General features: G+C 38.1%; 1 protein-coding gene across 9 annotated transcripts in view; it reads right to left on the bottom strand.

The window, feature by feature from the left end:
• Window positions 1-17,739: 17,739 nt before the first annotated feature.
• Window positions 17,740-26,266, bottom strand: part of qtrt2 (queuine tRNA-ribosyltransferase accessory subunit 2) — a 28,487-nt gene continuing 19,960 nt past the window's right edge. For 4 of the 9 annotated variants that reach the window (XM_020524226.2, XM_048602656.1, XM_048602657.1 and 1 more), the window contains exons 8-10: window positions 25,009-25,119; window positions 21,727-21,826; window positions 17,740-19,779 (exon numbers count right to left, since the gene is read on the bottom strand). In XM_020524226.2, the coding sequence (XP_020379815.1) occupies window positions 19,542-19,779; window positions 21,727-21,826; window positions 25,009-25,119 (449 nt within the window). In that variant the 3' untranslated portion in view covers window positions 17,740-19,541. Of the gene's footprint in view, window positions 19,821-21,726; window positions 21,827-25,008; window positions 25,120-26,266 lie in introns of all 9 variants that reach the window. The other 5 variants (XM_020524227.2, XM_048602662.1, XM_048602661.1 and 2 more) reach the window with 5 other exon arrangements.

Below are 26,266 nucleotides of genomic sequence, written 5' to 3' on the forward strand. Positions count from 1 at the left end.
AGGGGGCGGGATGAGGTTAGTCGGTAGGAGATGGGGGTGTGGCTTGAGGTGGGAGGAGGGGATAGGTGGGAGGAAGAACAGGTTAGGGAGGCGGGGACGAGTTGGACTGGTTTTGGGATGTGGTATGGGGAGGGGAGATTTTGAAGCTTGTGAAATCTGGACCATCTCTAATACCTCTCTCCCCTTCCTGGACCTCTCTGTCTCCATATCGGGCAACCACCTAGAAACCGATATTCATTTCAACCCACCGACTCCCACAGCTACTAGAATACTCCTCCTCCCAGCCACCTTCCTGCAAAAATGCTATCCCCTATTCCCAATTCCTTCGCCTCCGCCGCATCTGCTCCCAGGATGAGGCATTCCACTCCTGTACATCTCAGTTGTCCTCATTTTTCAAGGACCATAACTTTCCCCCCCTCAGTGGTCGAGAACGCCCTCAACCGTCTCTCCTACATCTCCCGCAACTCATCCCTCACACCCCGTCCACGCAATAAGAACCAAAAAAGAATCCCCCTCGTCCTCACGTACCACCCCACCAACCTCCGGATCCAACGCATCATCCTCCGACACTTCCGCCATCTGCAATCCGACCCCACCACCAAAGACATCTTTCCCTCCCCACCCTTATCTGCTTTCCGGAGGGACCACTCTCTCCGTGACTCCCTTGTCCGCTCCACACTCCCCTCCAGCTCCACCACACCCGGCACTTTTCCCTGCAACCGCAGGAAGTGCTACACCTGCCCCCATACCTCCTCCCTCACCCCCATCCCAGGCCCCAAGAAGACTTTCCACATCAAGCAGATATACACCTGCACATCTGCCAATGTGGTATACTGCATCCGCTGTACCCGTTGTGGCCTCCTCTACATCGGGGAAACCAAGCAGAGGCTCAGGGACCGCTTTGCAGAACCCTACGCTCGGTTCGCAATAAACAACTGCACCTCCCAGTCGCGAACCATTTCAACTCCCCCTCCCATTCCTCAGATGACATGTCCATCCTGGGCCTCCTGCAGTGCCACAACGATGCCACCCAAAGGTTGCAGGAACAGCAACTCATATTCCGCTTGGGAACCCTGCAGCCCAATGGTCTCAATGTGGATTTCACAAGTTTCAAAATCTCCCCTCCCCCTACTGCATCCCAAAACCAGTCCAGCTCGTCCCTGCCTCCCTAACCTGTTCTTCCTCCCACCTATCCCCTCCTCCCACCTCAAGCCGCACCTCCATCTCCTACCGACTAACCTCATCCCGCCCCCTTGACCTGTCCGTCCTCCCTGGATTGACCTATCCCCTCCCTAACTCCCCACCTACACTCACCTTTACTGGCTCCATCCCCGCCTCTTCGACCTGTTTGTTTCCTCTCCACTTATCCTCTCCTCTATCATCTTCTATCCGCCTCCCACTCTCTCCCTATTTATTTCAGAACCCCCTTCCCCTCCCCCTTTTCTGATGAAGGGTCTAGGCCCGAAACATCAGCCTTTCTGCTCCTATGATGCTGCTTGGCCTGCTGTGTTCATCCAGCCTTGCACCTTGTTGTCCTGGTTCGTACAGTTGGCTAGACAGCCATCTTGGGTCATATTGGGAATGTAAAAACACATTCACTGACCTTAACTGTGTGTGTGAGATTATTAAACTTCTTGTGGGGGCACTGCTGCCAAGTCCTGGGAGCCTTAATCAGAGGATTAACCTCCCTTGTGACCTTCCCTCACTCTTTAATGGGTCTCATGTAAGCCTCTCCTGCATCTGATCGAAACATTCCGTCTCTTCTTGAGTGAAAGTTTTGTGTTTCCAGCACAACATAGAAAGAACCTGGAGCCGTTCCTTCACTTTCCTATTGCATTTTCAGTGATTTGCAGCATTCAGTCTACTTGTGCACCTTCATATTAAGAAGGATAGACTGTCTTCAAGAGTTGGAAACTAGTTAGAGCACATGATCACTTTTCACACTTACAACCAAACTGCGTGTGCAGCATGGGTTATATTCAGTGAAACACCACAATTGTGTTAATGAGGGAGCAAAATATACTGCAACTGGGACTAATGGAGGCAAATGAGATCAAATGTGACACCAGCACCTGAATCCAATTCTAGCCATGTATATTTAAGGCATATGAGACAAAACATGGATGTTCAATATTAAAGATATTCACCTTTCATTCCTGTTCCTAAGTTTATATGCAATCATAATTCATCTTCTACAGTTCACATTTTTACCTGATCATTGAGAGGACAAGGCATATCTTATAGAAATTTTTGAATAAAGCTAACTCCTCAAACAGAAGGCATAATTTAGTCTAAATATACCTTTGTGTGGTTCAAATTGCTAACTAAGGTTTGAGAAACAATCTATTTTGATGATGACTGATTATAAAAGGCAGTTGCAAATCTGGACTGATTGTTTCCTGGGTTGAATCCCAGTCAGCTGTAATAATTTCAAGTGTCTCTTCTAAGTGGCATTGCCATGTATGATTGGCACAAATTTTTAGGCCATAACAGGAAGTGAAATAATTTAGATAGTATAAATATTTAAATTAGTAAAGTACTAATTTATGGTCAAAAGAACCTCAATGTTATCTTCTTGTTTATTGTATGAAGTACCTTTTTGTCTGAGTAATCGAATTTGCTGAAAAAGACACTTTATTGAAGCTTTTCGCTGTGTACTCATTCGGACATTCCCAGAAATATTGTTGTGAATATCCAGTTTATGGTTCATGTGTTTTAGTATTTAATTCTAAAGATTAACATTAACATTAGAAAATGTGATGAATGCAAATGAAGCACCTTGAAATCTTATACACTTTAAAGGTTAGGTTGCATTTGCTTTAAAATGCCAACATGTAGGAAGATTAAGGAGTTAAAATTCTGAGCTTTAATGATCCCAAAATGCCTAAAACAAATGGCAGTTCAGAAGATGATCCATGTTTGATTAGTATAACTGGAATTCCTTCCCTAATGAAACTGTGGATCAAGCAACAGCAGGTGGACCACAGCAGTACAAGAAGGCAGCACACATATATCTGTGAGTGTTTGCTAGAATAAATCAGTTGCAATTTAGAGATGGGAAGTGTGCTGAAGAAGAAGAAACTAGGCAGCCCAAGTGCTGCTGTTAGCAGACTCAACGTAGTTAGGGCATTAGAAGCTGCCGGAAACCATTGATGGTTCAGTGCAGCTGGAAATCGGGTTGAAGGAAGCCCACAAGTAGTATTTGTTTGATGCAGCTGAGAAATATTGGAACTCAGAGATATTTAATGACAACTTTCAAACTGTTTGTTGCAAGATTAAATTGTGTTAGTTATTAGACACTTGGGAGCAGTCTAAGGAGTCCTGGGGAACTCTGCCTTTGTAGAAGAGATTGACCTACCAAGGCATGAGCAGTCATTCAGGTAGTCAACGTTATAATGGTTATTATGGGACTTCTTTAGCCAGATCTTTGAAGTTGGAGAGTTGGAATTTCTTGTTGAAGGAGTCAACGTTTTAGTGAGATAGGGAAACCCACAACATCACATGTGTGAGATCTGTCTTTACCAGCCAGCCAGTTAAAGTGCAATCTGTGGAGTGTTCCATCATAATTTGCTTATTGGCTCATATTTACCCAATGTCAATTTAGAATGCTTAAGTCAAAACTTAAAATTGTTTTACTTTGCTCCCTTTGGATCATAAAAGTTAGTTTGACTGTTCACAACAATGGAAAGTGGCTTTATTCTCTTGGTAACAAATTGGAATGTCTTGAATCTCTGGAAACTTGGATTACTTTAATCAAAATAAAGCTACTAGTTTCTAACCTGACCATAACTTAAATTTGGCAGTCTTGTCAGGGATCCTAATAATATCTAAAAAGAAATATGCCTGTTCTGTTAGCCATTGCATCATATATTGTGTAAAACTAACCACTGAACTGGACACAGAAATCAGAAAATAATTGTTGCAAACTACATGTATTCATGTTAAATTGAGCTTAGCATAAATTATAAATGATTATCCTATCTCCTGAAACACAATGATTAATTACATTTATTTAAAATACTGGATATATTATGTTTTAACAAAAAAAGCTTTGTTCAATGTAATATGAATGTTAATGTTTAGTAACTGAACTTTGCAACTTCAATCCTTTTTTTTTATCAAAATGCAGTCTCAGGCACGATACAGCAATCTATGTAGTAGAGTTTACTTGTTACTGTCAAAACAATGCATCCTAACCCCAATCTCAAGTAAGTAGTGAAAGGCACAATATAAATGAAAAACTTTTTTTTATCATGTTTGGAAAGTAAAAGATAGTGCTTAAACCCCTGAGGATGGAGAGCAGGTTAGTGTTCTCTAGTATTGACAGTCCCTTTTATAGGATGTATTACAGTTATTTAGTTAAAATCTCATTTAAACTTTGCTAAATTAAAGAGAAATCTATAAAGTGAGAAATCTAATTGATGATAAAATATTCTTACTTGTTATTACATTATCAAAACTTTCCATCAATTATTTTGTTGCTTGTAAACTGCTTAGATTCCAGTAGTTGGCTGTTTAAATATGCAACAGATTCTTAATGTTTTAAGTTATTTCAACTAACAGAGTTTGAGAGGAAAGAAATATATCACAATTCTTAATCTAATCAATGGATATTTTCACGCACAAAAGAAGTAGGCCAGATCTTAATATTCTTTCTTGTAATGTGGATGTTGCTAGCAAGGCCAGTCTTTGCTTCTTATCCCAGTGACCATTGAACTGAGGGGCTTACTAAGACATTTCAAAGAAAGGGTGTAAGCCAAATGGCAGTTGCCGTGTTGAAAACATATTCCCCATCAACATTGTCAGTTGTTATTGCAACGACTGTACTGGTTTCCCTGTCCACAGTTGTTAGATATAAAGCATAACGTCCACTTAATGTGATTCTGATAAGAGTACGTCACTTCAAGAACAGCATTAATAAATAAGACAAGTCTTCCACTAGTTTGCCACTTAATTTAGATAGAAAAGAGCTATTCATTCAAAAATATATAAGTTCCAAACATAATGTTCAAATAGTTGAAAGGTATATTTTAATATCTACAGTTGAATAAATTTAATTTTGTGTTTGTACTGCACAGTGCCATTAGCCAATTGGCTGGATATAATTGTATCAGTAATTGAAATTGAGTAAACTTGCCTCTTGTATCTGGACATTAGCCCATTAGTGTATTCATGATGAAGAGGTATGATGTGAATTCTGTTATGAAACAGTGCAAATGTATGATATTAACCGTATGGGAGTTGATTCAAGGATAAAGCTAATCCGACAAATCTGAAAGAATGAAAACAAATCCAGTCACAACGTAGAGTTAAAGTAAATCGAAACACTAAAATGGACAATTTCTGTCTTGCAGCTAACAACACAAGCACTATATGTTCTTTTCTGCATTCTCACAAACCCACCCATATTCTTTAGCATAATATGAGAGCCGGCAGTTTAATTCAAGAGGCCCAGAAATATTGTTGCAAGGTCCACTCAAAGTTTCAATCATTTATGACACAACTCCCCAATGTGCCATTTCATTTCGAGTATATCCTCAATCAGGAGATCAAGGCTCAAAATTGATAATTTTCCATATTCAGTTGAACATAGAAACATAGATCCAAACCTGCATACTGAATGAAACTGACCATAAACAAAGTCCTGTGCCTTTCACATCTACAAACATAATGTTTTTAATTTTGCTGGTTAAGTGTAAATTATAAAGTTTCAGTACTCAGTAATGTATGCAATTATGTCAGTTTCCTAAAGCAATATGTCAAGTAACTAACCAGGGAAGAGGTATTTTAGACCTTTTGAATAATGAGACAGGGCTAACTTGTAATCTCACAGGAAGGTATCACCTGGGAAAGAGTTACCACAATATGTCTTAGAGTAATGTGCCTAAGTCCAAAATGAGAGTATTTAATTTAAATAAAGCCATTTACACAGATGAGGGATGAGTTAACCAAGGTAGATAAGGAAATCAGATTTAGAAGTGTGACGAGAGGTGATCAATAGCAAATATGAAAAATAACAATTCACAATATCCGACAAATTTGTATTTTATCAAACAATAAAAACTCCACAATAAAAATATTTTATTCATACCTAAAGGGGTTTAGAATAATATTAGATTAAAAAAAATTATTAAAATTGCCAGGCAAAGAATGTCAGAGGGCTGGGTGAGCTTTTCATATTACCAAAGCTCAAGTAAAAAAACAATAAAGGGGAAATGAACATGAGAGTAAACTAGCAAGAAATTTAAAATCAAACAGTAACAGCTTATACAAGAATCTAAGAAGATAGACAGTAGCAAAAGTAAATCTTGGTTTATTAGACATTTGAAAAAATAAATTATGATAGGAAACATGGAAATAGCGAAGATATTAAACAGATATTTCAAGTACATCTTTACAGTAGATGAGGAAAATGATGCCAGAAAATCTGGCAAAACAAGGGCCTATCTAAGTAAGATAGATAAAGGGAAACAGTGGATGTAATATCTTTAGATTTCCAGAAGATATTTAGAAAGGTACTATATGTTGGGCCACCTAATAAAAGGTAAGGGCCACAATGGTGGATATAGTATGTTATCATGGATAGAGGATTGGTTAACTAATAAAAGACAGAGAACTGGGATAAGGGTGGCATTTTCAGGATGGCAACCTGTAAATAATGGAGTGTCACAGCAGTCAGTGCTGGTGCTAAAATTATCCATAATATATATTAATGACTTGGATGAGAAAGTAACCATACTATAGCCAAGTTTGTGGATGAAACAAAAATAGGTAGGAAGGCAAATGCAGAGGATGACACAAGGAGTCTGCAGAGGGACGTAGACAGGTTAAGTGAGTGGGCAAAATTTGTTAGACGGAATATAATGTGGAAAAATATGGGGTTGCGCATTTTGGCAGGAAGAATAGAGGAGCTGAATATCTTGTAAATGGAGAAAGACTGCAGATAACTACAGTATAGAGGAACTTGGGAGTCCTTGTCCATGAAGCATCAAAAGATAGCATCCAAGTTCAGTGGATAATGGGAAGGAAAATGAAATGTTACGCCTTTATTTCAAAGGGAAGGGAGTATAATTATAAGGTGATCTTTCTAAAACTATAAGGCACCAGTTAGACCACAGCTAGATTAGATTGAGCAATTTTGTTTCCCTTACCTAAGGGAAGCAATACTAGCATCAGATGCAGTCCAGAGAAGGTTCACTAGATTGATCCTGGGGTATGGAGAAACTGTCTTATGAGGAGTGGTTCAGAAATTTTGGCCTGTACTCATTGGAATTTAGAAGAATGAGAAGCAAAGTTATTGAAACATACAAGATTCTTACGGGGCTTGACAGGATAAATGTGGGAAGGTTGTTTCCCCTTGTGAGACAGTCTAGGACCAGAAAAAATGATCTCCGAGTAAGGGATTGCTCAGTTCAAACAAAGATTTGGAAGATTTTCTTCTCTCAGATGAATTGATGGATTTCTTTCTTCAGAGAATAGTAGAGGTTGGGTCATTAAATATGTTCAAGGCAGAGATAGACAAATTTCAATAAAGGAATCAAGAGTTATGGGGAAAAGGCAGGAAAGTGGAATTAAGGATTATAAGATTAGCCATGATCTCATTGAATGGTGGAGCAGACTTGATGGACTAAATAGTCTACTTCTGTTCTTACTTCTGATTGTCTAATTTGAGTAAAAAATAAAATAATACTAGTTAAGAAAAATACTAGACAAATATCAGAGAATATGGCACCGAATGGTGATAAATCTGATGTTCATCACTAAAATCCTAAGGCATAAATGCAGAAATAGTGGGCATACTGATTGTGACCAACATAAGCCCAGAGATTAGTGCTGGAGCCACAATTATTTACAATTTATGTCAATAACTTGGATGTGGGAATGAATGTTATTGCTGATGACACAAAAATAGATGGGAAGGCAAATGGTGAAGATGACAAAAAGAGTCAGCAAAGTGATATAGATAGGTTAAGTGAGTGGTAAAAACTTGACAGATAGAATATCATTTGGGAAAATGTCAGAAAGGAAGAATAGAAGAGTAAATGTTATTTAAGTGCAAAAAGGCTGCAGAAAAGCTGCAGCACAGAGGGATTTAGCATGAATGCCAAAAAGCTGGCATATAAATTCATCAGTAATAGCGAAGGAAAATAGAATGTTGGCCTTTATTTCAAAGGGATTGGAGTCAGAAAATAGGGAAGTTAGCGAAATTTGTACAGGGCATAGTTGGAACACACTCAGAGTACTGCAAACAGTTTTGGTTCCCTTTTCTCAGGAAAGATATAGTGAAATTGGACGTAGTGCAAAGAAGATCCACTTAGTTGATCCTGAGCATGGAGAAATTTTCTTATAAGGAGTGATTGAGAACTTTAGGCCTTATTCATTGCAGTTTAGAAGAATGAGAGGTGACTTTAGTGAAACATAGAAAGATTCTTGGGGGACTTGACAGGATAGGTGCTGAAAGGTTGTTCATCCTTGTGGAATAGCCTAGAAACAGAGGGCATAATCTCAGTAAGTCAGATAAGAAGGATTTTTTTTTCCTCTCAGGGTGTAGTCAGGCTGTGAAATTGGTTATCACAAAGGTCTGCAGGCTGGGTCATTAGGTATATTCAAGGCTGAGATAGACAGATTTTTAATCAGAGAAGCAAATTACAGGGAAAAGGCAAGAAAGTGGAGTCAGGGATAAGCAGATAAGTTTTGAAGGGTGGAACACGCTCAATAGGCTCACTGACCCACTTCTGCTTCTGTCCCTTATGGTCTTGTTACTCCAGCTCTTATTTCTTACATTCTGAGAAAAGGTCAACCCGTCTGAACAAAGCATTTATGTCCTAGGAGAAGGCAGTGAAAGAAGGATAGTGACTCTATTTTCTGTTTGACTTCCCACACTTGCTTAAAACAAATCTACAAAAATATGAAAACCCTGGTGATGAGCTATTGATTGGCATATCTTTTGTCCACTTGAAGATTCTTAGAAGAAAACATGTGACCTTGCAAACATAAGATAATTATAAAACAAGGCACAAAACAAAGATACAGTAGGTACAAAGATAGAAACAGAGAGTAGACATTCCTCCTCCAATGCCACAACACTATTGAAATAAATGCAAGCATGCTAATAGATAACACTGTTTGACAGTTAAACAAATGTCATTAAATGAATTAAATAAAACCTGCCTGTATTAAAAGCAAATGGTAACTGCAGTCACTTTCAAAGTATTTGTTAGCAGTTAAAATTCTCAGCTCAAGAATCACCCCAAATTTAAACAGTCCAGTAGAAAGGCGCTGCACATGAAGAACAAGGGTAGAGAGGCCTCAGAAATTCCTGCTTTAAATGAAAGTGGACAGCCAGATATTCTGTATGTGATCAATCAGTTATGAAATTGTCAAAACTGACAGTTCCATGAATTCACTTTTTCTTAGTGATTTCTTACTATTTTCACTCTGGACATCTAACAGCATCATGTGATGATCACATTTTATATTTCCATGTTTTGTGACATCTCAAAGTTTAGGGACTCAATAAATGGATGTGAAAACTGCCTATAGCTAATGTCACTACAGGCAAACAGATCAGAGGGGAGCATTGCAAGGAGAATGACTTTTAGAGGCAATGTGGTGAGGAACAAAGTTATCAATTGCTAAACTGAAGGAAGGTCTAAGCCACTAGCAGAAAGATGTGGCATGCCCCATGACCAGAGACTGCTAAGTGTCGAATTTGATCCTGTTATGATGGCCAATACTGAGCTAATGAAGTCATAGCTAATTCTGGTGCAGAGCAGCTTGCCAATGAAAGGCAAGAAATGCCTGAATTCATGAAATGTTGAGTGAGTCATACAAGCTAAATATGGCAAGTATATTAATCTGGGACAAGTATAAAAGTAAACGTTTCAACATCCATCACACTGAATGTTCTGGCTGATAAAGATTTAATGAAGACCTGGCGACTAGAACTGAAATGACATGTTAATCTTATGCAAAACTCCACAGCTGACAACACGAACTTCAAGCTAAGCAAAACCAGTGGATAGGCAGCAAGTCGCCAGGGATTGTCATTTAATATAATGTTCTTCAAAGAAGTTTGGGTAATGTGAGCTGACTAGGATTGAGCAAGGTTCCTACAATGTTAGATGGAGAACACTGATTTCACAGTGTCATCAGATACTCCAGAACATTACATCCACAGGTGACTTTCAGGTGCAATGGTGCAGAATATTAGTGGCTCAACACCACATATCCTCCAAGACAAGACCACTTTCTGTCTGTCAAAAGAAGATTGAACAGTGTCATCTAATTAATAGGTACAGTTTCTGTGAGGTGAAGGCTCACTATGATTGCTTCTTCTGTTGCATGTATATTGAAATCCCTCCATGGGCTCAACCCTAGCACTCCTTCAACTCCATCTTTGTAACTTCTCCAGTTCCTACTGTCACAGGTACTCTGTGAGCCTCCAATTCTGTCTGTTATGCTTTCATGGTTTCCTATACCCCACCACTGGTGGCAGTGTCTTTCCCTGCTTACCTTCAGGCTCTGAAATTCCATCCCTAAACCTCTCCATTTTGTCCATCTTTTAAGATATCTCCCAATATCTCCTACTGGAGCAATAACTTTTGTTTTGCTCTTCACAAATGCTGCCCAACCTGGGTTCCAGTATTCTTTGTTTCCATTTTACATTTCCAGCATATACAATATTTTGCTCCTCTAATGTCTCCTTCTGAGACTCAGTGGTAAAATTTGTCTGGTAAAGCTCCTTTGAAACACCTTGAAAAGTTTAAGGAACTACGAAAATGTAAGTTGCTACTGATCAGCTGTCACACAGCCAGGGAGAGCCACCTGCCAATCACTTTCATAGTGATATCACCAGACTGGGCTGGAGTAACAAAACTGCTTAGCCAAACAGTAAATGAAGGTAACATCCATCGTCCTCACCACATAGCACATAGGACTATACATTGTAAGAGACTTAGGAGATGTTAGGTTCATATGGAACATTCCTTACATCTGATGCCAATTCCATATTAGCTTGACATTTGCAAGGAAAGCCTGTTTAAATTGTCCTGGGAACTTGACCTGAGGAAGATTCCAGGAAAATAAATTTCATCAATCCCAGAAAAGTCACACACTCCAGAAAGATAAGCATTATGTGAAGGAAACTAAGATTGTAAGTTCTGAAGAAGTCATACTGGACTCGAAAGTTAACTCTGTTTCTCTCTCCAAAGGTGCTGCCAGATGCTAAGTTTCTCCAGCAATTTCTGTTGTTGTTTGAGAGCGGTACCACTTTAGAATATTGAAAAAAAATATAATATAACATGAATTTGTAGCTTGGCTTTGAAACACCACAGTTTAATCTGGACTCGCTTAGCTACACTTGAAAAGAAGTTAAAGCAATTCATCAATCCTAACTAGAGTTATTTCTTGTTATCAGTGAGGGGTTTTGGACTAACAGGGTGGTAACTATTTCCATCAAACTTTCAATTCCCTACATTTACACTCAAGTGAAACTGCAATTAATCGAGGTGCCTGATATGATAAGTAGAGACATGCTGATTAATCAGTTTGCAAATAATCAGGCTGCCTGATATACCAGACATATTGCCCACGAGAAAACAACCCAGTATGATTGATCTGCTAATCAAAAATGAGTTGCAGGCAGCTATTTGCAATCTTGCTGTCTGGAAGAAGTAACTGATTAAAAATGTGTCTACTGCTCTAGAATTCCTCTCTAAGCCTCTATGCTACATTCCTCCTTTAAGATGCTCCACAAACTCACCTCTTTGGCCACTCATGCTAATGTCTCCTAAAGAGAATTAGTGTCAAATTTATTTGATACTGCACATATGAAGTGCCTTGGGGCAATTGCTACAATTGGGGCACAGTTTAAGAGCAACTAGTTTTTTTAAATGAGAAAGAATTTAACATTTTCTTCATAAGAAATTCTCCGAAGTGGGAAGATGTCTTTTTTCTGAGTTGCAAGATACCCCTGAATCAGGTATTTGTGGTTAGCAAACCAAAATATATTGAAAGTTGCCAATTCCAATTACTCCAGCTATGATCTGATTCATCTAAAGCTACCTCCAATATACCTGAAAATTTGTACATCAGATTCAGGAAACTGTTTAATAAAGTACTGTGAATTTTCTTTGCTGATAAACTTCTGACAGTATATATGTACTTTGTTCCCTGTTACACATTCCTTGTAGTTTCGTCTGAAAAATGTGGTGTAAGTATAATATATTTAATTCACCTATTGGAGAGCTCTTGAGTGTAAATTTCTAGAATATTCTGAAGGAAAGAAGGCCGAATTGTTTGAAATGCAAGGTCTGGGGACATCTTTTCAGCGCTGTTCCTGCACCACATCTATAAATTTGCAAAATGCTCTGTGGGAACTCCATTTACATGCTTCTGACAAAGAGACAACAGTAGAGGAGCTCCAGAGAATTAGATTGTTGTGCATAAACAATTGAGAGATTATTCATACTTCATCCTTGCCTTTGGAGGCCATCAAAACAATCATTTTGGTGATGTGTTGCTCATTACTGACCCCAGTCATAATGAGGACTGCTCTTGTGGTTTATCAGACATGGATAAATCATTGTACACAGCATAACAATTGTAAAAAAAAAACTCTCTATGTAAAAAAAAAATCTTTCATTCCCTATACATCAATTTTGCAACAATTCAGCTATACAGTACTTTTAAGAACCCTCCTTGGAACAATTACAATATACATTATGTAATACATAAGTCACAAAGAATTTGGACAAGAATATTTATGGAAATATTACCATTTCTAATATTTGTTCAGTTTTTTTTAGAAACATTCTCCACTGAGCAGTTTTCTGGGACAATTTTGTATTTTGTGATTTTTGTTTTTCTTTAATGATTACAGACAAAATTGGAATCTCAAGTTGCTCATGTTCCCATCCCTGGACCTTTCCTGACACCTGGAATATCTTTTTTTTTTTCAGTATTGATATGAAGTTGTCCTGATGAAGGGTCCCAACTCTCCTGCTCTTCTGATGCTGCCTGACCTGCTGTGTTCCTCCAGCTCCACACTGTACTGATATGAGGTATTTTATATTCAATGATATTTAGAATACATAAATTTTGAAAGATTGTGGAAAATGGATTCATTTCATGTTTTGTAGAGATACCTGGAGTGGGTTTTTAAAAAGATAATTATTGTTACCATTTTAGGTTAATGATCTTTAATCAGAACTGGAAAGATGCAGGGATGCAACTAGTTTTAACCAAATACTGAAACACAGAAAAGAATAGGAAAAGGAAAGAACAAAAGGGAAGGTCTGTGATCATGTGGAGAGATTAATTGAAAATTAATTGAAAAAAGTGATGAAGATGATGACACAAGGCAAAAGGAATGGATGTAAAGAAAGGTGTCTAATATAGGTGTAAATGGGAAAGCAAAATCATTCCCATGCTTCGTACCAATCTAAAAATGTTAGTTTTGCTGTTTCTGTAGCAACTTTGCAGGGTTTCTCACCTTTCTTGCTACGTTTATTGACCTTTGTTCTATACTTCCTTGATTTCCATGAAACCCCAATTCAGTTTCTTGGGAAACCAGTCTTGACTGTGGTGAGCTCCATTTCTGATCCCTAATTATTTGCTCTCATGGTTTAATCTCCGAGTCAACCTGTTCCAGCTCACTTACACCTCTAAAATGGTTTGACCCTACCTAGAACTGGGAATTGGTCTCCACCAATGAAGATTTGCTCACTGTTTCATCATATTGCATTTTATTTACATCACTCATAGAGTCATAGAGATATACAGCATGGTAACGGACTCTTCAGTCCAACTCATCTATGCCAACCAGATATACAAAATAAATCTAGTCCCATTTGCCAGCATTTGGCCCAAATCCATCTAAACTCTTCCTATTCGTATACCCATCCAGATGCCTTTTAAATGTTGTAATCGTACCAGACTCCACCACTTCCTCTGGCAGCTCATTCCATACACGCACCACCCTCTGCATGAAAAATTTGCCCCTTAGGTCCCTTTTATATCTTTCCCTTCTCACCTTAAACCTATGCCCTCTAGTTTTGAACTCCCCCACCCCGGGGAAAAGACCTTGCCTATTTACCCTATCCATGCCCCTCATGATTTTATAAACCTCTATAAGATACCCCATCAGCCTCCAATGCTCCAGGGAAAATAGCCCCAGCCTATTCAGCCTCTCCTGATAGCTCAAACCCTCCAACCCTGGCAACATCCTTGTAAATCTTTTCTGAAGCTTTTCTAGTTTGACAACATCCTTCCTATAGCAGGGAGACCAGAATTGCATGCAATACTCCAAAAGTGGCCTAACCAATATCCTGTACAGCCACAACATGATCTTCCAACTCCTATACTCAATGCACTGATCAATAAAGGCAAGCATACTTAACGCCTTCTTCACTATCCTATCTACCAGTGACTCCACTTTCAAGGAACTATGAGCCTGCACTTCAAGGTCTCTTTGTTCAGCAACATTCCCCAGGACGTTACCATTAAGTATATAAGTCCTGGTCTGATTTGCTTTTCCAAAATGCAGCACCTTACGTTTATCTAAATTAAACTCCATCTGCCATTCCTCGGCCCATCTGATCAAGATCCCGTTGTACTCGGAGGTAACTTTCTTCGCTGTCCACTACACCTCCAATTTTTTTCATCTTCAAACTTACTAACCATACCTCATACGTTCACATCCAAATCAGTTATATAAATGACAAAAAGCAGCAGACCCAGCACAGATCCTTGTGGTACACCACAAGGTCACAGGCCTCCAGTCTGAAAAGTAACCCTCTACCACCACCTTCTGCCTTCTACGTCTGAGCCAGTTCTGTATCCAAATAGCTAGTTCTCCCTGTATTCCATTGTGATCTAACCTAGCTAACCAGTCTACTGTGAGGAACCTTGTCGAAAGTGTTACTGAAGTCCATATGAATCACGTCCACCACTCTGCCCTCATCAATCCTCTTTGTTACTTCTTCAAAAAACTCAATTAAGTTAGTACCTCCGAGCTGTACATCAGCCTTAATAGTACTTAACAATCCAATTCAGAGATCTTTTGATAAGTAGTAAAGAAAGAGAGGATACTGGTTGGTTGAAACTCAATGGTAAAATTCTTGCCTCAGAATCTCAAGGTTCACAGTTCAAGTCCCACCAGGAAGTGAGCACAAAAATCTATATGTAACCGTTAAGACATTGAACTTTAAACCTTTTGGGGATTCCCACCCCAGGTTTGAACCCCATTCAGAGTAACCATATTATGATGGTTGTCATTCAAGCAAGTGTCAAATTTATGGTCACCAAACTCTGGGCTAGATGATCTGGGTTCAAGTCCCTCCTGCCCTAAGGTGATTCATAATATGTCTGAACAGTTTGCTTTTATACATAAAGTGGGTGAGCAGACCAAGATGTGGAATTCATAAGGAAGCTTAGGTTAAAATCCCATCACTGCCAAAATTCTTGTCATAACATGCCTGAACAGATTGGTTTGATCAGAATCACTAATCACCTCTTTCTAATTACTTTTAACCAATGGCAAAAAACTGTCATGTCAGTAGGTAGACGTGTGTGAATGCAGCAACTCAGATCGAGGTATTCTCTATTCAACGTGATCACAAGTATGGTTGAATGGGAGTTGTATGAACTTGATAAAATAAGAGAAAGAAACCAAACCAATGAAAAAACGACATGAATAGCAGGTGGGTTTGAACCCAAGCTTTCTGGTCAAATGTACAGTTACTACCGCTGTGCCAGTAGTAACCCAGCCCTATTAGTTTCTGACTTTGATTAACACAAGTCACAGGCCTGGCCAAATTCAAGTTACCTCACCCACAGTGGTCTGACTGGATAAACTACTGGAATGGCACCAATATGCCACCCACAAATTTCCATTGGCCAGTTTGTCGCAGTGATTCATCAAGTTCCCTGGAGAACTTTCTCACTAATATACCATTTACTCCTTTATGCAATATGCAGTTACATGTTTTAATTTATACTGCAACATTTCACTTGCTTTGCATGACATTGGCAGGGACCTACTTACTATGGATAAAACATTTATAACAAAGCAAGATTATTTGGGAGAGAACTCAAGGCCATTTCATTTAAATTCCAATATAATGCATATTTGATCAGATTAAGATTTTATTAAATCTAAAATAGAATGCAGTTAATATGTAGTATTTCAATGATGCTCAGAAACGGTGTTGACTGGACACTATGTGGCATTCTGGACTCAACACTGAGTTTAACAATTTTAGATTGTAACCTCTAGTCCAATTTTGCTTCATATTTCGTCATCGATTTGGTTTCTTTCTCTCATTTCATCAAGTTCATGCAGCTGCCATTCAACCATACTAGTGGTCACAACATACAAATGATCATGGAGTTGTTGGCCAATTATGAAACTAATGATAAAATGGCACAAATCATCTAGAAGGACTATAATGGCAAAACAGAAGTATTAAGTAAGCTTCAAATGAATTGCATTCATATGTGCCCTTCACAACTTTACACCGTCCATTGATACAGTTGAAACATAATCATTGTTTTAATGCAGGAAAATGCTATTGTAATAATTGCTGGAATACAGATATTTTATTTTGTTAATCAGCGACACCAATTGGCTCATTATAGAAATGGTTGATGATAATGTAAAACTAATAGTAATTTTGCATTTATATAAGATACTGTTTGCAATTTTTTTCATCAATATGATGTTTGATTATTTTTAAAAACTGTGCTACACACACAGGTCAATTGTTCGACTGGGCCTTCCCTATTGCGAAACATTAATGAATGAGTTATACTTATTTTACAGTGTTTATTCGGCCAGCGCCACAGCTGCAAGAATGTAGCCCATAGTTTACATCATCAATAAGTCCTCAGCTTTCTTTCAGGGTTTTAACTAAATTAATTGGTTATCTCATGCTAAAACCTCAACTATTAGAGCAGGAAATGCATGGAAAAAAATACAGAGAATAATAGCTGCTCCATCTCAGGAATCACATCACAGACTGTCTAACTTGACATCAAGCACATCAATGCAGGATTAAAGTTTACAAGTCTAGATAAAACTTAAATTTGTCAGTGTTCGTTCCTAGAATTTAAATGGCAGGGGGTCCTTGGCTGTTATTAAAAAGCCAAAGAATAGTTTGGTGAATGGCAGCTGACTTTTTCAAGAAACAAAAATCATTTAATACATTTTATTTTCCTATCCAGTTTTAGCACTTACCTTATCAACATTAATCAATATATTTTGTTTACAAAAATTTCCTATTAATTTGGTCTTTCATATATCTCAAGACAGACATCACATGATGATTATGAAAACATTACCTGATGTATTCCTACCTTGTGACATAAAATATAACAGGTTCCAATGGACTCAAAAGAGAATCCTTTGGTGTATAACACTGCCACCTAGCTCTCACTTGGTTGAATGTAATTTCTCTTTCAATATATTATTATGGGAAATGGTTTTGTTTTAATGCTTTATAGTTTATTCAATAGATAAAAAAAGATATAGCACCTTTCGTGACCTCAGGACGTCTCAAGCACTTTGCAGTTAATGAAGTACTTTGGAAGTGTGGTCACCGTTGTATTGTAGGAAACATGGCAGCTCAAAGACCAGCAATGTAATCGCAAATCAATTTTATTAAGTGATATTTTGTTTGAGGGATAACAACTGACTAGGATCAGTATTAGCAAAAATCCCTTGAGCTTGACAGTAGATGGTCACAATCACAAAATTTGATTGCATATCTTTTGCAATCAGAAGATTATATGAAAAGTCTTAAAAACATGTGCATCTCAATCAATGTGTTGGCTTATTTTTTGAAAAGCCTCGACTTGGTAGCCAGTTCTCTTTCATAAGATAGGAGGCCGGAGTTCTGAAGCAGCTGCCAACTTACAGAAACTTCAACTGACAGTTAGCCTCTGATCAATATCAAAAATAGACCTTTGTAGACTACTTTTCCATTGGCAATATCAAAGTTGCAACCTCAAATGGACAGACTTGGTGAAACACAGCTCGGCAAGTGAACATCACAGACTCACTCACTCTAAGCAATATCACAGATCAGTCATTTTTTATTAGAAATATCACAAGTTTATAATAATGAACATCAGAATAGATAAAACATACCTGTTTTGATAAAAATGTATCACTACAGCTTTCAAATTATGAAATGTTTTTAAATTAAAGAAACTTCTACAAATCTTACAGTCTAAAATACCCACTCCCAATTTTGACTCAAATAAAATGGGTTCCTTTTGTTTCATACAGACGTAATTTTTAAAATCTTTATGAAAGAAAGATTGAAATATAATAGTGATTTAAATTGGTACATTGATAGTTTGCAGAAATAACTCACTTTACTAAGTTCCATGGAATACTATTTTATATAAAACTTAGTAAACTAGGACATGAAAAGACACTGGAGGAAAGATTTGACGCATCTATATAAAATTCCTACCCAATTTCTGACCAAAAAAGGGGAAGCTGCAGCAGGTATTCTGACCATCAGTGAGTCACAGTAGCTGTGTGGACCCAGGCAGAGGATACTGGTTCCTTTCAGTCCTATGAAAATGTAATTGAGGGAAAAAAAGTGGCTTCTTTTTTGAGGGACCTTCAGCAACTGCTTAACCACTGGGTAGATTGTTCAAGTCCTGGTTCAATACGCGTAAAGCTAGTGGAATTAATAATGGGGCTCTTGCAACCAGCACTGGATCTGGTTTGCTTAGTAAAAGCAAACATTTGCCTGTTTAGGACAGAACGACTTGCTTTCCCATTGATCCTCAGAGCTCATTTGATGACACATGGGCAGACCCTGCCCTTAATTTCTCAGGTACAAAACCAATGGCTGCACATTTAATTATTCGAACTTCCAACAACACTTTCTGCCCCAAGAAATTACATATCAGTGTCTGCAAAGAATTTTAAAAGCTTGTTGGCGCATACATTACACATTCAGCCAGCAAAATGTAAACTTTAAAACAGTAAGCATAGGAATTCATTGTAAGTAGGAGCTTTGTCAAGTAATTTCTGGGAATTTTGGCCATATTTTCTCACAATTAGACAAATGTTAAAAATAAAAGGTAAAAAGAAGTAGGCAATTCAGCCATTTCAAGAAATTTGTTGGGATAGTCATTTTAATTACAAACATTCACCATATCAGACTTGTTTTCTGCCAAGTCAAAATATCATGTTACGAGCCTTTTTGTACTCATACATTTAATGTAAAACATTTTCTTAAAAATAATTTGCACACACTGGTGAAAGAATTAATGAATCAAAGCATGGCTTTCAAACAGTGTGTGCAATTTTAATAGTCATACATTAATGTAATGTGAATGATACATAACCTGGAGGAGATGAGGAGGCTAAGCATTGACTTTACAATCACAGTGTCATCAAATGTCAAAATAACCAAACTGACACTAAGTCCAAGTAACACATTATGATGTCTACCTACTTTGAAATCCTTATGCATTGGATACCCATTTCCTCCCTTGTTAATCATATATTAAACATGTCACTGTTGTAACTTCTGTTTTGTAATGAGTTCCTTAAGTTGATGCATCTTGTCATCTCTCAAAGCATCACGAATGGACTGGAAGAAACTGAAGTAGTGATGCTGGTTATGAATCATGAGAAGAACTCCGGCCAGTAGCTCGTTTGTTATGAGAAGATGATAGAGGTAGGCACGCGTATGGTTTTTACAGCAATAGCAGGAACAGTCCTCCAACAAGGGCCTGAAATCAGCGCGGTACCTGAATGTCAAGAGTCACAGAACCACATGGAAAATAGACACCTTTAAACCAACCAGAGAATCATTAGCTCTCTCAACAATATACGATAAGCCACAAACTTTAGTACCAGTAAAAAACTAAAAATGAGTGACAGTTATCAGGGATCGCAAAATTATGAGAACTGCATTATACTCTATTGACTGAATTCTCTTTCAGAGCATATATTCCATCAATAATTCACTGAGGCAGAAAATGTTAATTATCCAACTTTGTGATTTGTATATCCTTGTAAACTAAGTAATTTAAAAGATATCATATCAATGCATAACTGCTCGTGATAAATAATTCATTATAATTACCCTCAAGAATCATTTTTGTCTTCCACAGATTAAGAGTTCTATTAGGTATCCATCCCATAAAATGAACAGATGGTTTAGTGGGTGCAAGCAATGGTTGTGAGAGAATTATATAAAGCTTCCAAGTTTAATTACTAGTTTGGCCTATCTGAACAGTCTGCAGCATGACAAGAGAGTTATACAGAGGGCACTGTGAAGAGAAACGATAAGGGCAGAGCTTTCAACGCTGATAAATCTGCCACTACGTACACTGAAAATTCTGTGCCTGTCACTTTGGGGACTACAAAGGCAAAATGATGGGCACAAACTCAAACTGACTTAAGAATGATTAAATGAGCTGATAGAGTTGTGACAGAAACTATTTTCTCCAGTTTGGAGCTAGGGAGACATATCCTTAAAGTTAAGGCCAATTCATTCATGGGCAATGTTAGGAAGTGGTTCCTCACAAACAATAATCTGGAACTCTCCCATCAGAGACTGGGTCATTTGAAAATTTCAAAAGTGAGTTAATTTTTGTTTGTTAAGCAAAGGCATTATGGATTACAAAACCAAGCTGTTTGAGTCCAGGCAGAAATCACACCAAAACCAAGTAAACAGTGGAATTGGTTCAAAGGACTGAATGACCCACTCCCATGCCACATTCCGATCAGACTCAATGCAAGGTAGGTTGAACAGGCTTGTTGCTGAGGATTCCACATGCAGAATGATCACTTGGGACAAAACACCAAAAAAAAATTCTAAACAGTAGTGAACAGAGGTGTGCAATACAGGAGAAATAAGTACTGGAATAACATGTTGGCAACAGAAGACAGAGGGATGCACCTGCAATTCATCTGTTTCATTCATGATAATGGAACATTATTCTTTTTTACAAACATAAGCAAAGTACTCGTCCGGAAACCAGAAAAAAGCAGGAATATCGTAATTCACTGTGAAAGTAAGTCTCCATTGCTGGAAAAGTATGTCAAGATGTTTGGTTACTATACAAAGCTGACACTGATCGGATACTGAACTACAGGAGCCCTCAGAAGAGGAATTAAATCAGCATTTTCTGCAATGTTGCCAGGGTTGGACGGTTTGACCTATAGGGAAGAGGCTGAATTGACTGGGCCTATTTTCTCTGGAGCGTTGAAAGCTGAGGAATGACCTTGTAGAGATTTACAAAATCACGAGAGGCATGGATAGGGTCAGGCCAAGGTCCTTTTTTTCCCAGGATGAGCGGAAGTCCAAGATTAGAGGGCACAGGTTTAAGGTAAGAGGGGAAAGATTTAAATGGGACTTCAGGGGCAACTTTTTCACAGAGGGTGATGCGTGTATGGAATGAGCTGCCAGAGGAAGTGGTGGAGGCTGATACAATTACAATTTGAAAGGCATCTGGATGGCTATATGAACAGGAAGGGTTTAGAGGAACAGGGGCCAAATGCTGGCAAACGGGACTAGATCAGTTTAGGATATCTGGTTGGCATGGATGAGTTGGACTGAAGGGTCTAATTCCATGCTGTACAGCTCTGATTCCAAATCATATAGAAAAACAATATTCATAGGATAGACTTTACTGAACACTTCATGCATATTGATACGACAGTTTATTAAAAATTCAGTCAACACTTACTGTTCGCTTCTCAGGTCAGTTGTAAAAGGAACTGCCTTGCCCCCACTGTCTGAGGCCCGGTTACTAATCTCATTGTCCCCACAGCCATTTCGTTCCAGCACTGAAATATAATCGAAAGCACTGTTTAGAACTTTAGCTTTACCTTATATTATACAATGTGCTCTTATTGTTCTCAACTCTTGTGTACAAGATAACATTGGGTGAAATTTGACATTAAAGAAAGCTTTCCCTGGTTATTGCATCATTCACGAGACATTTGATTCAGTTGCAGTGATGCAACTGTTAAACTGAAATTAGTTAACAATCACTGGAGCACATGCAAGAACTGTTTAGAATATCCTTTATCGTCACATGTACTCAAATACAGAAGTATAGGAGTAGAGTGAAGAGTTTTACAATGTCGCCTCTTATGGCACCATCTTAGGTACAAAGGCCCTAGGTACAAATCTTAGACAAGTTATTAAAAATGAATTTTGACACAATGTTTTTGAGAAGAAACTGCAACAGTAATTCACCTGACTGCCTGAAGTCTGTCCACCAGCTCTGGTGTACATCTCAGCAGTATGAAGGCATTCTCTCCACTTGCCTGGATGAGTGTGGCTCCAATAACACTCAGAAAGCCTGATACCATCCAGGAATATACAGTCAGTTAGGGTGGCATTTCATACCCACCACCAACAAAGCATTGTGGAAGTAGTGGGTACCATCTTTAAGATGTACTGTAGGCAACAGAACGCTGTTCCTTTCACAACATCTCCCAAATCCATGACCTCTACCATCTAGAAGGACAACAGCAGCAGACATATAGGAACACCACCACCTGCAAGTGCCCCTCCAAGTCTTCACTATCCTGACATGGGGCTACATCACTGATCCTTCAGTGATGCAGTATCAAAACCTTGGAACTCCCTTCCTAACAGTAATGTCAATGCATCCACAGTAGGTAGGCTACAACAGGTCAAGAAGGCAGCTCACCACCACTTTCTCTAGGGCAATTAGCAATGCACAACAAAGTTCAGTGTGCAAGTTGAACACAGACAACACAATCGTATATTTAATTAAACATTGTGGCTGTACTTTAGAGATGTCTGAGAAAGCAAACAGAACAATGAGAAGATCAAGGTTTCCTCAACGTTAAAAGAGAGCGGAGAGCCTTTAGGTAAACAGTTAATTAATTTAGTTGTGATGACTCACGAATAATCTTCATATTTCAGATTCAGAAGGTTGCATTTTTCAAATAGGACTTTTTCTTGAATAGCTCTTTTCACCCTCCAACAGAGATTAAGTGAAAATAGTCTGTAGTTTATTTGATGGTGCTGCACTCTGCAAACCAAATTCATGGCAGTATGGTTGTGTAGCATTTTGCACTAACGCAGGAAGGGTTAGAGAACAGGTTCCAGCAAAAAGTACAAACTAAAAAGAAGCAGTAAGAGGTTGGACATACTCTGCATTTAACCTGACCCAAACCTTAACCTATAGCCCCAAAGGAGGTTTTATATTTCAAGCAGCATGCAAACACCATTCTTATAATTAGTTATTGTTATTTCCCAGAAATCCCGTGAATCCACACTTCATTTTTCCATTGTGCAGCTCACTAACCAACCACCTTAAATGACCAGACTGAGCATTTCAAAATATAACCACACAATCACATTTGAATAAATTGCACCATTCACAAAAACAATATAAATATCATACATTCCCAAAATGCAGATTCCACTGTACGCTTTGTCACATATTACCAAAAAACAGAATTATCATGATGCAAAGAGCACAAAAATAGCAAACTACGAAGAATATTACAAATGCTGATCACAAAACTGAAATACCTGAAGCAGTTATCTGATAACATAAAAAGGTACAAAAATATTCATTACTGCCAATCTTTTTTTGTATAGAGATGGTTCTGCTCAAGTAGAAAGTCAGGTTTTCCTCACTGACTTAGTAAAACTGCTTCAATTCACCATTTAGGACAATGAGTTTGCAGGGTTATCTCTGATCTTTGCTGAGGTAGCTTCTCTCAGCCACTATTCTCTCACTAAATTAGGTGCTGCTCCAGGTCTCAGTTCACATGTAGCTGCAACCAGAAAACCGAGGGTGGAATCGAACCCAGGTCCCAGGTGCTGCGAGGTAGCAGTGCTAACCACTGAGCCACCATTCTGCCTTTGGTGAAAGCAGAGTCTGACTGTAAAGTATGAGGCATGGTAGGAAGACAAACTTATTAATGGTTTGGATGAAGGCTTTGGCAACACACTGTGCAAATTTGCAGATGATAGCAAGATTTGTGCAAATGTCAGGACTGTAGACAATCTTTGAGGGCTGCAGATGGATCCTGCCATATTGGGAGATTGAGCTCATGGCTGACAAATGATAGTTAATTACAATATACACAGCATTATGGGAAGGGCTAGTATTTATCATTTATCCATCCTATGGGGAAAAAGTATTAAAAAGGTGGAGAAGGAAAGAGATCTGGACATTCTGGTGCACAGATCTCTAAAGACATAAATAATACTGTGAAACACCAGCTACAACATATAGGGTGCTGAGGTCTTCAAAGAACAATTGACCATTTTGCCATTTTACAAAATGATGACAGAAAAGGGAAAAATACTTGTTGGAGTTGCTGAATTTAAAATAAGTACAGTAGATTTATAAATATTACTGCAGCATAACATTTGTGTTTATTATAATTTTAATATATGCAGCCCTAATTTGCTACTTGCCATTAAGTTCAAAGCATCTTCTCATTCTGACCTAATTTCAGGTATCAGATCATTATTAAAATAAATCTTCCAGTTAATACATTTTAACACACTAGTTAAAACACAGGGTGCAAAATGTTTAAATCAGGACAGTTTTCTTGCATAATAAATAGTGGATGTCATGATATATTTCATTGCAATTGTTTCACAAATCCATCGTTTTATCAGTACCAGAATGTAATATAAAATGCTTTATTCATCTAAGCTGTAGTTGGCCTTTTTAAAGTTGCAACATGTCACTATTGTTAAGTAAGGAGTGGAATGGATCAATTAAATATTAACAGTATTGTCAGTGAATGTGCAAATCAGAGAGGCTTGTAAGTTTGAGCCTGAGTTAGAGGCATGCAGCACTGCATTTCACGATATTAAAACCTGTTTTTCTTCTTTAAAAATGTGTGTTTGCTGGTTAATAAAGGGCAAATGTACTCATGCACTTTTAATATGTAGAAAATAGAAATAGCTGCATATAACAAAACAATGATAATTTGTTCAAGGTTTTAAGTTACTGCTAACTTACTTGAATAAATGTGGTTCCTCTCACATTGTTCAATTGTCATTGTGTTGTAAGCAGATATAAGTTGTTGGTCTTGTACATGATGTAAGGGACCAACAAGATTCTTTTGTTCTGCTGAGATACAAAGGAATTCATTGTGGTGCGTACAGTATATTAAGTTCCTTGATCTCCTGATTCTCAGCCAGTACATGCCTTGTTCTGAATTCAATGCTGACATTCTTAATCTCCATTTTCAGAGGATCAGATTACAATTACTTATTACTCCCCTCAAAATTCCACATATCTATTTTATTTCTTAAAGGAAAACAACTTTGGAAACTACGAACCAACTCTACAAGTGCCAGTCAGAAATAAATCTGCAGCCAATCTGAAAGTAGTTGATAATCTTGTTTAACTGCACAGATCAGGACATTAAGCCCTTCCTATTGCTTACACATGTACAGTTTGCAAAGTTGTTAGCTGGAGCTAAGGATCTGCCAGTGGGACAATGGAACTAGTAGTTAGCTAGTGCACAGCCAGGAGGAGTATCATAGGTTGAATGTCCCCTTTCTGCATGACGCTGATTCCAACAAAACTGTTGAAATAAAAGATGTTCCAAATAAAATTTGTCTTATTCGGTATGTTTTTACAAGTTTTAGCCACCATAAGATAACTAGTTTAAAAACCAAGCCATGTCTCACCCGGAGTTCCATCTTTAAAGATAAAAGGATCAAATGCAAATCTGGTTCAGATCATAATATTAGACATTGGGTGGGTCTGGTTACCACCTAGGAGACAATTGACAGAGAAGTTAACTTTTGTACACAGCCAACCAACATGATAACGGAGTGACTGGCACCTATGAACTAAAGTGGATATCTTGCAGCAGATCCAATGGCCTCAAAGCAAAATGGATTAAGACACCTGAATATACCCACTATTTTCATTGAAATTCAAACCAGAACAAAGAATGTTAATATGCAACTTACACTATTAAATAAGATGTTAATCAAAACCAGGCTTCAGTTCAATGCCAGGTTTACGGCCATGAAACAGGTAACACTGACAATGAGTAATCCCTTCTGCTATTCTGCAGTACAGGAGAGTGGATTGAGCAGCTCTCTTGGTCATAGTTATCCATATTGTTAACCAAATTACTTCAGAGTTAACTTGTTTCTCTTTGATGTGGCATCTGCACATCTGCACAAACCTGGAAATGCAGATCTCAACCAAGACAAAAAAAAACTCTTAGCAGGTAAACTTGTCTCGGTATTTCTAAATT

This window comes from Rhincodon typus, chromosome 11 (genome assembly GCF_021869965.1).
Source record: "Rhincodon typus isolate 14 chromosome 11, sRhiTyp1.1, whole genome shotgun sequence".
NCBI lineage: Eukaryota > Metazoa > Chordata > Chondrichthyes > Orectolobiformes > Rhincodontidae > Rhincodon > Rhincodon typus.